Raw genomic sequence first — 15,045 nt, 5'->3', positions numbered from 1 at the left:
CAGTGAGTACCAACCATTTAGGTTTTTGATGTGCTACCACCATTATTGTGGGTATGGTCTTAAAAGCTCTTGTGATAACATGGGTGTGGTTTGAGAAGGGTGTGATCAAAACTGGGTTTCAATATCAGCCCTCCACCATGTAGGCCAGAAAAATTCTGGCCCTCAGTACCACAGAAGTTAGACAGCACTGATGTAGATATATAGTGTAATGTTGCTGAGGCTGTGTTATACGGATGTAGCCGAGAAGGCATCTGTAAAGGCTGGGCAAGAACTTGTTAAAGGCCACTTCATATCACAAAGATCAAATCTTAAATGGGCTGTACACCTTCAATGTCTAAATCTTTTTAAATCACCAATAATGCTCTGAGTGTTAGAAAATACATTTTCCAATAAAAAAAAAGTACAAAGGTCACTATAAAAGCTACTATTTATACCTGTTAAATCAGTCCTTCTCCTGTCTCTGTCCACTTTTGATGGAATGGGAGTGGCCTATTTTGAACCAGACACACTGAGAACGTTCTATATGTTGACATCATCACCCCCAGGCTTTGCCCTTACTTTTTTTCCTATTGGCCAACTCATTGGTTGTATGTGCACACTAAGCAGTTGCATAAATTGAATGGCCATTGGTTAATTCTCCCTTGCAATGGCATAGGCAAACAGACTCAACATACCACAGATCTAACATGCTGTTATATTAGATTTGCATCACTCTGTCACAGGCACAGGAAGCAGTGTCAGACTGACAGAATACACAGCCCATAGGAGTTAAATCTGCTGCTAGTACTATGCATGACATCATATAAGGAAGTAAAAAAGCAACTGTAGCGTGTATAGGGGTCACTGACCCCCCCAACACAGGGTCTGTGCAGAAGTGAAGGATCAGCAGAGGGATGATTATGAGGTGATTATCTCTTCAGCTGCACATTTTTTGTTAACTGTGTATATGGCAAAGATTGTTCTATTAATGTGATCTGTTAGATTTGTGAATATTATACAAAGGTGACCAACCCCTTTAAATCCCTATGGCAGGTTACACTATGCCCCTCCCAAATGTGTATGCAGGTGGGTGTAAAACTGCTGGTCACACACTGTGAAAGGAAGTCCAACACTGGTTTTTAGCTAGGGGGCTCTCATTAAGTACCTGCTTCAGCCAAAGCACACACCCAGTACAGCTAGTGATTTATATAACTGTCACACCAAATATGCTGAATTTTTTTCAGAGGAACTAGAAAAAGTAGGAAATCTAAAAACTTGGCAAATACTACTTAGTTCTAAATAGCGAGACATGCATATTTTCAAACTGAACCTGTCTCGGTATCTGCAGAAAAGAGAGGCACAATCTACTGTCACAAATAGAATAATTTTGACTTTTGAAAGTCTTTAAACAGGTTTGATTGTAATATGAACCCAACACACAATGGGAGAATCCACTTTAATCAGTTTAATCACTTTCATATGCACATATTTATGGTGGCAAAAAAAAAAAATACATGAGAATTATTATGCTCAGGAACATTAAACCAAAAATGAGACATTCCACAACTTTAGTTCTATAAACTAATATAAGAATTCATTTGGTGCCCTCTGCTGGGCAAAAGGGAACTTATGTCCAAAAATAATTAAACAAAATTGCATACATACTCAGTAATTGCACTCCACCCATTTTAAATGCATTAAACTTGTTTTCTGGAAAAATATATCCTATATTTGCAAAATTAAAGCTTCTTATCCATCCTTATCCAAAAATATCCATACACTTTGACCAGAAGTCATGCACACTTACAGAATATGTTTGCTTAAGTTATGGTACAAGAAGGATGACAAAGGAAGCTAGGGCCTTACTATTAACACTGTGTTTCTGAGCAAGTATTGCTCTGTTTTTTTAATTTCATCTTTTTATTTTACACCAGGTCTAACCAATCACCATTACTTTTTCCTCCTTTTATTGCGTTTTCCCCACCACTGCTGCCCTCCTCCCCCTTCTTTGCGCTTTGTCCACGTGGGCATTGGAGGCTCTATTTCATTGGGGCGGCCTCCTCGATCTGGCACATTCCCTGTCATGAGAACCTACCAAGTTAAAGGATGCATAAGAAAAGTTAGGAAATAAATCCAAGAACAAAATTAAAGACTGGGCAGTCAAAGCAATTTGGGGCTGGTTTACAAGAAGTTCTAAATAGTACCAATACAGTTGCTCTTAGCAACAAATCAGATCTTTTCTAACTTGAAACATTTACCAAATAATCATTGACTAGTTGCTATTAGCAACTGTTCTAGTGTGTACCATTAGTATTGCATATGAAGTTTCTATAGAAAGACTAACTGATTTATGTTTACAGCAAGAAAATCTGTTAGAGTTTGTAACCAACATAATGCTTTATACCAACTGGCCTTTAACTTTATGTATGTGGGAGAAATCAAACACAGTTTTTACCTTGTTGATGGAGCTTTGAGTATTTTGGCGAAAGACAGCACTGCATGTGTGAAGGATTCGAGAATCTTCTTCTCGTGCAGCCAGGAGATGGGCCATGTTTATATCGGACTCCGTCTTCAGAGACTGGCGCAGAGGCCAAAAAACCTCCTTCATAGCAGCTCCAAGTTCCTGTTTATATTGAAAAATAGACAGACAACATGCAATGGGAAGCTAGCAAACAATATTACTGTAACCCACCTAATCTCTCCTTTCCCTAGTGTGATAAACAGAAATAACTTTCAGCACTCATTTGAAACAGATATGGCAAATCAAGTCTTTAGATGACGGAAACAGAGAAGGTGGCTATACTGCAAAGGATATGGCACTTCTCTTAACCCAATAATTAAACTTTTAGCCATGAAATTGGCTCTGTCTATGCAGTGAGACATGACAGAAGGCAGATTGACCTACTCACCTTGAGACCAAAATGTATAATATTATCAGCTAAACATTGCCAGTCTAGACCACTGCAATGAACCATTGACTGCAAAGTGACAAACTAATAAAAAAACAGATGTGTTGCTGACACTACAAGGTGATGGACAGGAAGAAGGCTTTGTGAAAATTGGCTGTGGCCACTGTACTGGGTAATAGTAAACAATCTGAAAAGTAATTTTTCTTTGCGCTCTAATGAAAAAAATGAGAATAAATGCTGGGGAGTAATCAAAAAGAATGCTTGTTAAGAACAAATTTTCTCTAACCTTTGCTCTCTCAGACCAGTAGAACGATTGCACTGTGACATCAAATCGAGTGACCAGCATCCTCATTCTGCATTCATACTCTCCAAGCAGCTGACAGTGTAGATCTGCTAGCTTCTCCTTTGATTATAGGACCAAAATAATCCAAGCTTAGAAATACATGTTTAGTTTAAAAAGCTGAGGTCAATAAAGAGATTCATACACAAGTGTATTAGCATTTCATTTAGACATGGCTAACTGAACCACTAAACCATTTCCCCACAATCTGCAGAAATCTCTAGACTGAAAAGAAATGTGCTTCCATATACAGTCTCGGGTAAGCAACAAAGGTAACAAAAGAAAAGCCCAGCAGTTACTGAAAAATCTAGGAAAGGGAATTTTCTCTTAAAGAGAAAATTGATCCTATTAAACCTTCCAGTGCCACTTGATTTTTGCATAGGTGGGATTGTGTGTTGCAGGTTAATGCATGAACCTGCATACAAATGCTGGAAACATGAAAGTGGTAAATCTGCAGCTCTGGCACAATGATATTTTAGTGGTATTGAGGCAGATTCTTAAAACCCTGGGACTTTAGATGGAGATGGAGAAGGAAAGTCATTTGGCATTTTACTGCCAATAGATTTGCCACATTAGTGCCATCTAGAACAATATATTTATTCTGCAGAAACCATTAACATACCTGAGTAAACAGCTGCCATTTTAAGTGGCTTCCTTCCTGCAGTCTCTAGGCCTTATAGCTGAGATCACACATTCCTAAGGGAGGGGGGAGGGAGTTCTTAGCATTCAGGTGGGAGAGGGGTGCAGGAGAGAGGGGGGGGAGCAGGAGAAGGGAGAGAGGAGAGAACTGTGCACATTCTGGCCCCAGAAATTAAGGCTGTTTCTGAGAGAGGAAGTCAGACGCTGAAACATCATGTTTACAAAAAAAGAGACAAGAAATTGTGTTTTTTTTGATAGAGGACTCAGTGCAGCATTACTGTAAGTGCTTATGGCTGTATTTACATAGACCTTTCTGATTGGACTGATGTGGACTGATTTCCTACTTAGTTTTTACCTTTCCTTCTCCTTTAAAAGGCTTACTCTTGTTTTAGTTTTTTCTGTTCTTCGTGATAGTTAGGTCAGCAAGATTTACATATATAGGTGCTATTTTGCGTTCATTTTCTCATTTTTAGTAGACTGTTTAAAACTAAGTGCTGATTGGTTGCTACGGATAACTGCACTGGTGCAATTTGAATCTTATGTTTATTAGTTAGTCATTTGACATCTCAATCAGAATGTGTGTAAAACAGAGAAGAGGTGGGGACACTCCACAGAACCAGACACCTTGTTTCCTTAAACAATGTATGGTTGATGCTCATTTTCATTGTGATTAATAAGCAGTTGGTTTACTACATGGACAAGAAAAGGCTGTTTGACCAAGTTATACAAAAATAACTATTCACATTTATATTAAACTTAACTAATTGCCAATGCCAAACCAATCATTGCTATAGAACTGACATTTTTTTGACAATCACAACAATTACCTTTAAGTTTCTTTTTTTCATCAATTTTTTTGCCTCACTGGTCTCTTACCCATTGTGAAGGTTGCAGTTCTGTTTTCAAAAGAGGGGAAGACCATGAAGAATCTGGAAGGGCAGCTGTAATCTCGGCAATCTGGAACAAAAGGGGTAGGTATGTAGCCTAAGGCCAGAAGTGATTATGATCCAGTGTGCCCCTTGAGGTTAAGCTCACTTTATACTGTTTACCTTGTTCTGCAGTATCCGCATGTACTCAGCTACTGGGACACCAAGTAAGTATTCTTGAATACCTAGAGTTGCCCCGACCCACTTCAGTTCCTGTATGGCTTCTGTGTTGCCTTTTTCTGAGCCTATAACTGGGACCTTCCTGTTAGATATTATCCTTGCAGCCTGAAGCTCTGTACTGAGAAACACTGAGAAACAGAAAGTAATAATTAGTTTGTGGAAGTATATATTTATATACACACACACACACACAATTCTTAGAGAGTCACAATTGGTGAACTCTTAACTAGTCATCAGAAATCACAGGGCTCCTTACAATATAATTATCAGGGCCCTCCTGCCCAGGCGGCCATGTTGTATAGTATGAATGCACATAACAAGTAAGTGTCCCGGCTTGCTAATTATGCACATGTGCCTGACATAGGACCAGTAGATGCGCCTCCCAAGTTTATGTCACATACATGCATGTTGTGCATGTGTGTGTTGGGCTGATCTGATTATTATCTTTGGGTCCAACGATCAAATCATACACTTGGGCCTACAGAGGGCCGTTAGGTGAAAAATGTATCAGTGCGCTGATGCAGTCCTGGTAGAGTAGGTCCATCCATGGGTCCCATATACAGGCCAAAAAGGCGCTCACTCAGTCTGGAGTATCATATATAAAACACAGGGTCAATTTTATCAGGAATCAATTAATCTGCTTGTATGTTTTTACATTGTGTGATCTGGAGTACCCAGAGATTTCAGAGGAGCAAATCTTGCTGTCCAAGATTTACTGAGAATTATGGCTTGTACAGCAATGTATTCCAATACAAGTAATCTAATTTTGAGCTGAGGGAGGCCAGACTGATAAACATTGATTTTAACTTTGGCCAAAAGTTCATTTATAACAATGCATTTGATTGCTTTAAGCAGTCAAACACGATTATGCTTTCTGGGGTGTTGGAGCTCATGTAAAAATACACTGTATGCCCAGGTTCAACAAAACTCACATGGTGCACTCTGGGTATTTTAAGTTTATCTAGCAAAATATGTCAAATAAAAGCTTTGCATGTTAAGAACAGAGGCCTACAATGCACCCTGCGATTTTTGTATGTATTTGTATATTTGAATCCAACATTATTTTTTTACACAGCAGTAAAAATTGATACTGATCGGTAAACGCTGAATAATAATTCAGCCCCTTAGTTCCCTTTACCATCATCTCAGATTTTCTTGAAGCAGGTCATGAAGTCATTCCGGTAACCCTCAGGACCAATTAAGCAAAAAGTAAGATTTAAAGATACATATGTGTGGGAATATAATGGCATTTTACAAAGTTGTTCAATGTATATTCATTAGAGCACACACCGAACATTGAGCCTATGTTTAAAATATGGATTAGGTCAGGACAAAATTATATAGGTAGTTATTAGTAAATGGTAAAGCATAACCTTCAGTATGTTTTTCTAACTAGCCACACAGTTTTGCATTTTACCTAAAAGTTATTTGGCAAAAGGTTACTTCTGAAGTCTTAAAAAAACAGGCACCATTCAGCATTGTCATCTTCACTCACCAAAGTTCCTAAATTAGTGCTCAGTGGACTTACATGCTATTTCACGACAAATAAATAAGTTGCTTTTCATACAGATTCCAAACTTGCATGACAAATCGTCACATGTTTACCAAGGAGCTGCAGGCAGTTATCGAGGTTGGTCAGTCTGCAGGTCACATCCCCTGTAGTCAATGCAGTGTAAGGACAGTGAAGTTCATTTACCACACCACTCATCTCTAGCTGGAAGGTCTCTGCATCCTCAGGCCCTGTGGAGAAAGGATATTTTTATGGTGAAATATCTTCAGCCCACAAGCTTTATTGATTCATTGACAGATAAAAAAAACAATTTAGCCAACTGCTAATCATTATTTGTTACACTTAGTTACACATTTAAATAAATGTTTAAAGGGCCAATTTACCCCCTTGTTTAACATGAGTTCAATGAAAAACCCATTCCCTTTACCTTGACTTATGGCAGTCAGGATTATCTATGCTCTGGTAATTTACCTTGCATAGACCATGTTTAAGCTTCTAAACAGACAAGAATTAAAAAAACAAAAAAAAAAACAAAAAAAAACAAAGGCTTTGTACATGTACTTTAGGTTGCATCGCTATGTATAACTGCATTTTTCATTCATGTTTTCTTAAAGGACATGTAAACCCCACACGCAAAAATTCAGTGAACTGCCACACTGGTTGTCCAGAGGTTAATACTAAGGCTGCAACATCTCCTTAAAGGAGAAGGAAAGGCTAAGTTACTTGGGAGTGCCACAATGTTAGGCACCCCCAAGTGACTTTTATCGCTTACCTTGTACCCCGGGCTGGTGCCCCTGTTAGGAGAAAACAGCACCAGCCTAGGGTACATGCAGCGAGCGCTTCCATCTTCCGTGTTTATTCTCCCGGCGAAGTCCCTGGGCCAGGGCATGAGCATTAGAGTGAAAAGCCGACTTCTTTGTTAAAGTTCGGCTTTTCACTCTACTGCGCAAGCGTGAAGCAGGAAGCACTCGCTGCAGGTACCCCGAGCTGGTGTGGTTTTCTCCTAATAGGAGCACCAGCCCGGGGTACAAGGTAACGAATAAAGTCACTTGGGGGCTCCTAACATTTTGGCACCCCAAGTGACTTAGATTTCCTTCTCCTCCTCTAACCCACTCGCCCCCCGCCCTCAGGAATTTGCTTTGATTCCTGGCTTGCCAGACATGCTCAGTGGTTCAAAGCTCAGATTACTAAACACACCCTCCAGTCTAGCGGCCAGTTAAGAGATGGCATTGCTGGTTCACATAGAAACTCAGCTCTAGCTGTCTGCTTCAATTTTTTTCTCCTGAGCTCAGCTTTACCATTACAGTGCTCAAAGCAGAACTTTTATCAGAGACAGTTGTGCCTATGTGAGCCTGTATTCTTGATGAAATGTATGCTGAATAAGGGTCTGTATGTGTGTATGCTGTTTGCAGATTTAAATGTAACTGATTATGTATCTGAGGAAAAATGGCCACCGGGTGAAAGCTGCTATTTGCTTTAGGAAAATGTGATGGTGCTGGCAAGTGGAGGGGATATATGCAGTACAAATGATGCGATTTGGGTGGGGGAGACATGCCCAACTGGCAAATGTAGGCTTTATATGTCCTTTAAAACAAAGCATTGATAAACACAGTTGCACTTTTACATTAGGTAATAATAGGAGCTTAAGATACCTTTCATTTTTCTTTTTAGACTCAGGACACTACTGCCACCTTCTCTTGTTTTAATGGAAACAGCAATTACTGCCTGCATCTCAAAACATTACAGAATTTTTAAGACAAGAACTGCCTGTACAAATGGCAGCAGTGACTTCCAAGTCCCACTAAAGTAAATGAGAGGCAGCAGGCTAGATTTTATTTGGTTTGAACACTTCTAAACTGAAATACACCAGCAGATATCTGGATCCTGTGTGCCATTGCCCATAATATAGAGCATTTTCAATTCACTAGCAGGTTACTTAAAGGACAATGAAAGGTTAATATAAATTAAAAGTAAATCTAAAGGCATTCTTTTTAAGTACTTACTGCATATCTAAATTCCCAGATCCCTGCTTGCTTCTCTGAGATATGGTGCTGGCAGCCTACAGCAGTGTGAAGACTCCAGTGACATCACTGAAATCTCTCTCCCCTTCCTGTAGGCTGCCAGCGGCAGCCTTCCTATTCTCTGAGCATGTGTGTAACTTGATCCTGTCTGCTGTTCTGAGCTACACATGCCCACCAGCCAATCAGAAGCAGATCTGGCAGAGGGGAGGGGGGGAGGGAATGAAACACATGTGCAGTATGAAGCAAGGAGGGAAAGGAAGGGAGAATACCTTTTTAGAGATGGCTGCCTGTTCTAGAAAATGTGAAGCAACTGTGACTGAGTAAATATTTGATTAGGTGAGCCAAAAGTGTGGTGTTTTTACTAAACAATAGGAGGACTATTGGGCAGTATGCTTTTTTAATTTTGACTTGCATTCTCCTTTAATAATAGAAATCTTTATTTTAGAGCAGTGCCTGCTTCCTTTCTCACCCTCTGTAGGGCTGATGTTCTCCACCATCGAGGACACAACCTTGAGTTCGGAAACTAGCCAGGCACAGAGAGCCGTGAAATGTTGGCTGGCAGCACCCAGTTTTGCTGAACGTTCCAGTTCTTTTTCACAACATAGTGGACCTTTGTACCTAGAAATCATAAAAACTAAGTGAGAGTCAAACTGCGGCAAGAAACACATACAATTAAAGGGAAACTTTGGCTGAACCAAAATTTGTTGAAGAGACCCACATAACACAGGAACCCCTAATATGCCTTAGGCTTAGGTAATTGTTCCAAACCTTGTTATTAAAATAAAAATCATGAAAAGGCTGCTTTCTTAATTGTTGTATATTGTAAAGTTGCTTTAAATTATGTATACTTTTCAAAAAGCTTAAACACACTGTTTAAACCCATCATATCTAGTTATTAATCTCAACATTTGTACAGCTAGGGAGAAATCTTTTTTATGTATGTATATAGCGAGCCTTGAATCCAAAGGTACCAATATACAGTTAATTTTTAATGGTGCCAGAGACTATTATATTTGGCCTGTTCCAAAGTTCCCTATTTTGTCTATCCCAAAAATCAGAGATTCCAGCTTTTTGTCAGCAATGTTTACTGTGCTAGGACCTGAGCAAGTTATGAATTTCTATTGTGAGCCAGGTATCTAGGTGGCTACAGCACAGGAGCCGGATTTATATTGCTGCCTACTGGAACACACTGGGTCTCTTTAGAGCAGGTGGGACATACATATTCTTTTTATAAGCCTTTTTCAATGCTCATTATGCTCATTTGAGCACTGATGCACCACTGCATTTACGTGGCACAATTTATGTTTGGCAGTGGGGCTGGTGGCACAAGACACTGGCCAGTAACATGGCTCATATACCAGTGCACATATCTTTTTGCCAACCAGGGAGCAAGAAGCAGAGAATTAAGTGATGTTACAAAATGGCCCTGCAGTGCCAATCTGCACTTCTCTCTAAACTAGAGGAACTCAGACAGCCACCCTTTATGGGAAAAAATACAGGCCCTTTTATCTTATTCCTGCCTATTAATAAATACTAATAATACTAACAAGGTGGTAACCATTGCAGACCAAAATTGAGTGCACTTCAGTCTCATTTTTACAGGGAAATAATTACTAAAAAATACCTGTAGGCAAATCAGATTTTAGCTAGCAACATTAAGCTAATTAATGGGAATTGATGGGAATATTAGACAGTATGCTGCCAGCCTTCCTGGTGATAGAAAAATATTTTTGTACCCCTACGTGATATGTATGTATATTTTATTTATATAACTTTACTTGTATAGGCAACAGTGTATTAAATCAGCAACATTATTCCCTGAACTGGAGTTCATGTTCTTGCTCTGGTGATCTTTCTAAGAGCTGCAGTTTTATTTCTATATGTTTCCAGGGATCCCTTGGAGATATATATATATCCCATTGTGTTACCCTTATTTGCAGTAAAATGCTCTTTCTTCAAGAATAGATGCACCAGCATGAGGAAAGGCAGTCATTATATGGAAGGGTCAACATCCTAAACTTGTCCTTTTTCTCAGTGTATTCCCCTCCCTGTATTCAGAGGAATCACGCAGAGCTAACCTACACGAACTGCATAGCGAAGTTTCCTTAGCCTCTATAGGCACCTACTATATAGGGGGAAGGTAGTGAGCAGTAGCGGAGCATACACACACGCAGCCTCGTACCCTAGTTCCCGCAGCATCTGGGCAACCTCTGCCATGCGTGCTCCTTCCGCCCAAGTGCTGCCCTGAGGGATTATAATACCACTCTCGGCTGCCAATTCTATCCCACCGTTGTTAGGCCTTTCCTCGTTTGCTTCGTGCAAAGTCTCAGGCGCTACCAACAACACTCCAACCTGCGCTCCGTTCTCCATTCTACCACGACATTCTAATCAGGGCCTATACTTCCTGTAGTTGCCAAGCAACATACGGAGGCCGCCAACGTAGGTTCCACAGATATCGCAGTCAGCGTTCAGTGTGAGGTTTGGGCCGGTGGCGGTGCTGCTGGGGGGAGGTTGTGGGCAGCGGCACAGAGTGGGGCGGGGTGTCCTCGTAGAAAACAAATAAGATCTATTTAGTGCTTGCTACTTAAGGCTTTATGTAACAATGGCAGTGAAGTGGCAAGCCTGCTGTTGGTACTTGCTTGGGTGTAATGCACCATAACTAATTAATTGCTTAACTAATTGGAGCAATAAGCCCCTTTGGATCATTGGCCAAGTCTGCTTAGATCAGTGGTTCTCAACCTTCCTAATGCCACAACCCCTTTAATACAGTTCCTCATGTTGTGGTGACCCCCAACCATAAAATGATTCCTAAGACCATCAGAAATAAGTGTTTTCCTATGGTCTTAGGCGACCCCTGTGAAAGGGTCGTTCGACCCCCAAAGGGGTCCCGACCCACGGGTTGAGAACCGCTGGCTTAGATCAAGGTGGGGATGCAGAATTGTAAGCAATCCAAATCAGATTCAGATCAGTGCAAAATTTGTATTCACGTGGTTGTGTGATATCTTTCCATTTTACTTGATACCCACACACATATGGCATGCTGCATAGCAAAGGTGAAGCTTGCACAGGCTGCTCACAAGCATAGTATGGCCCCTTCATGGCCCTGGTCGGCCCATGACCAGTGTAATAGGGTTAGTGTCCAAGCTATACACAAGAGTGCCAATAGTGGATATAATACTCTAAAGTACAGTAAAGTACAGTCTCCTTTCACCCTTTGAGATATATATAATATTATAATTATTATTAACATTTATTTATAAAGCAACAACATATTCCGCAGCGCCGTACAATAAGTGGGTTACATACATTGGACATACAGAGTAACATATAAAGCAAACAATATCCGATACAAGAGGTAAAGAAAGCCCTGCCCAAAAGAGCTTACAATCTACAAGGAGAAAGGGTTGAGACACAAGGTGTGGGAATGGGCAAGATCAGAGTTAAGCAAGGTCATAGATGTGGCACAGGTTATTGCTAGGCACTCGAGTAGTTTGGATTAAAAGACCCACTTTATTTGGAGGAGAACTGACTTACACTGTTTAAAAAGCCAGAACCCAACAAAGAAACAGACAAATGTGATATGTTTACTAGTAACATTAAAACCACTGAAAAGTATATTGGTAAGTTGCTTACAATTATATTTCCTTTCATTGGGCAAAGTTTTTTTTTGAACTTTTATTACTTCATTACTTTTAAAATTCAACATCTGTGTGAGAGGCAGGTCCACTGTACAGTTTTTTTTATTATTAAGGACTTATTTACGTCCGCAAGTGCAGTAAGCCAAGTGCATTTTCAATATCAAGCACCATAGTTTTCCCTACAATGCAGCATTTTTCCCCAGAATTCCACCAACATTGTGATATCAAGCAGGCGATTTGCTTAGTGCAAGTGTGCTACGGATTTTAATGCAAGTGACAGCAGGGAAATTGAGAGAACCACAGCTGCACTTGAGGACATAAATGAGCCTAAATCTCTGGTTCCTGAAAATGACATCTTGCCATACCCGAGTAAATAGTCCTGGAAGCTCCCTGTGTTTGCTTAAGATAGCAGCTGCCATTTTAGCTTGGTCTCAGTAGCTTGCTGCTGCAGTTTTAACCCTCGGTAGCTCAGATCACACAAGGGAGGGGGGAGTGAATTCTTATGGGAGGGGGGATCAGGAGAGAGCTGCGCAGACTCTGGCCCCAGGAATGAAGGATTTTTCTGAGAGGGTAAGTCTGATACCAAAGAACGTTTACAAAAAAGGAGACAAGATATCTAGTGTTTCTTTTTGACTCAGTGCAGCGTTTCTGTGAGTGCTTATGGCTTTATTTACATAGACCTTTCTGATAAAGCTTACTTAGTTTCAGCGCTGCCTCAGGGGTCCTGGCACCTGAGGCAGCCAAGTTAATGCCACTCCCCCTGCACTTAGCTTTATCACGTCAGAGGGGGGGCCGCATCAATAGTGCAGAGAGCACAATAGCTCTCTGATCAGAATATTGGCTCTTTAATTTATCAGAAGTGTCTTTTTGCCACCCCTGGTAACCTGCCGGACACTGCTGCCTGAGGCGAGTTTCTCAAGGTTCTAGGGTTTTTAGCTTTTAAATTTATAGCTGCAATCTACTGATGCGGACTACATACATTTGATATGGTACTGGCCGGAGATTTAGAGCTTCTGGAGGCAGGTTATGCAATTTTTATCAGACAAACTCTTCTTGTCGCAAGTGCTGAATCCAACTACTTGTCTGCTGGGCCTGGTAAACTCTTTGGTACCCAGAACTGTGTTCAGACTACTCATGCAAGCACTTATGTTCTATGCCAAAAAACAGTGGCCCTGCACTGGATGGGTCCCTCTCCTCTTTCACTCACCCAGTGGATAAAACTGACTCCCAACTGGAACAGGTTAACCTACCTAGCCAGGAGTTGCCCACAAAAGTTAAAAAGGTATGGAATAACTGGTTTGACTTGCTTGTAACTACAGTCTTGTAATGCTGTTTTTATGCACTCTCCAATTCCCCTTGCTATCCTTCCCCCGACTTTTCTCCTTCTACTTGTATTGAAGCACAAAGGGGTCAGCACTGGGAAGGCTTTATTGCCCCTAGATTTGTGAATTCTGGACATCTGGTCTCTTGGTAACTACTATCAGTTCTTAGTCATGCACTCCCACGGGGAGCAGTTTTTTGGGGTACTCTGTTAATCTATTCATAGCTAAGGCACTGAATAAATTGCTAAGAGACAGGAATCTTTAAGACCTCCAACACAAGGGCTTCATAGACTTTGTATGACATAAATATTTTAATATACAATATATCTGCCTTAGAAGTTGCAGCGTGGCAAATAATTAACTGACTACAATGCCTGTGAAAGTTTTTTTGTGGAAAGTATTAGCAGGAACATGAATGTTATTATTTTATTCATTAATTTTTGTAGTGCTTGTTTAGTTGTTGAGTAAGCCATGAAGAGAATTTTATGGATGCTGTACACAGGCCCCCATGTGATCCATTTGCTGGCCCAGAGTCTATATAATCAGATGAGTCTGATTTGGCCCACCACATATGTGGTCATCTGCTAATTGGCAACCTAGCAAGACATAAAATTTGTCAAGGAGCTTCATAAAAAGGCTATTGTTGATAACACAGTCCAGTGAGAGCAATCCCATTTATTAGGGTAAGTGGATATATAAATATTAGCTTGTCCAAAGTAACATGTAAATAAGTAGTCAACATAATATACAGATCAGTTTATCAGTGCTGCTTTGGGTGGGGAACATGGGGTGGTCTAATGAAAGACATGAATGATATTTAAAGGAAATTTATAGAGTGCATTTTAAGTACAAGTTGGCTTTCTCTTTGACATATTATCAGAACATTGCTTTCCAGCTGAGGCTTAATAATGGCATAACTTCCAATAATTTGCTAGTATGAGATTCTGAGTAGTAATTTGAACAATGTACTTGTACAATGCCAATAAAACGCTGCATGAAAGAAAATCTAATGCCATTATTAAAACTGTAAAAAAAGAGATGTTTAGCTTCAACCACAAAAAAAGTATTTAATAACAATCTTTTTATGTTTAATACAAAATAGCAATAAAACATTCCTGTTACATCAATAAACATAACACCTTACAGCTAGTGCAAACGTTACAAGCTTGTGTTTGTGTCTGTTTCTAGTGTAAGTTGCAGTGATCACTTGATCCCTGTCCACACTGCATCTGGGGAAGGACCAAGAATGAATTGGGAGTAGGGCTCCCCTATCCTGTTCCAGGGATTGAGACAATGGGGACCATTTTCAGCCCTGCAGCCTAGATTATGACAGTTTGCTACTGAGATACTAAAATGTCCCAGTTTTAAAGAAAATGTCTCTGTTTCCTGTAAAGGTTGTGTAAAAACAACAACTATGGGGTTAATTTTTAGATGTGACCATTTAAAATGATTGGGGCATGCTCCATACACCACGTATAATTTTGCCTACCCCCTTTTTAACTTAAATAATTTAAGAGACATAGTTGTAGCCAAAAAGCTAACCCCTTTCTACAAGTAAGGCTTCAATGAGTGCAGGGCCCA

General features: G+C 40.2%; 1 protein-coding gene across 1 annotated transcript; it reads right to left on the bottom strand.

The window, feature by feature from the left end:
- Positions 1–1,419: 1,419 nt before the first annotated feature.
- Positions 1,420–11,053, bottom strand: fam98a (family with sequence similarity 98, member A). Its single transcript, NM_203730.2, is given in 8 exon segments — positions 1,420–2,070; positions 2,435–2,602; positions 3,175–3,291; positions 4,744–4,824; positions 4,917–5,101; positions 6,579–6,713; positions 8,974–9,122; positions 10,687–11,053. Coding segments are annotated over 8 exon segments (1,164 nt in total). The 5' UTR covers positions 10,875–11,053; the 3' UTR covers positions 1,420–1,929.
- Positions 11,054–15,045: the final 3,992 nt, after the last annotated feature.

The sequence above is a fragment of the Xenopus tropicalis genome, chromosome 8 (assembly GCF_000004195.4).
Source record: "Xenopus tropicalis strain Nigerian chromosome 8, UCB_Xtro_10.0, whole genome shotgun sequence".
In the NCBI taxonomy this organism is placed as follows: domain Eukaryota; kingdom Metazoa; phylum Chordata; class Amphibia; order Anura; family Pipidae; genus Xenopus; species Xenopus tropicalis.
Note: the sequence above shows the minus strand (reverse complement) of the source record. Positions and strands in the feature narration are given on the sequence as shown.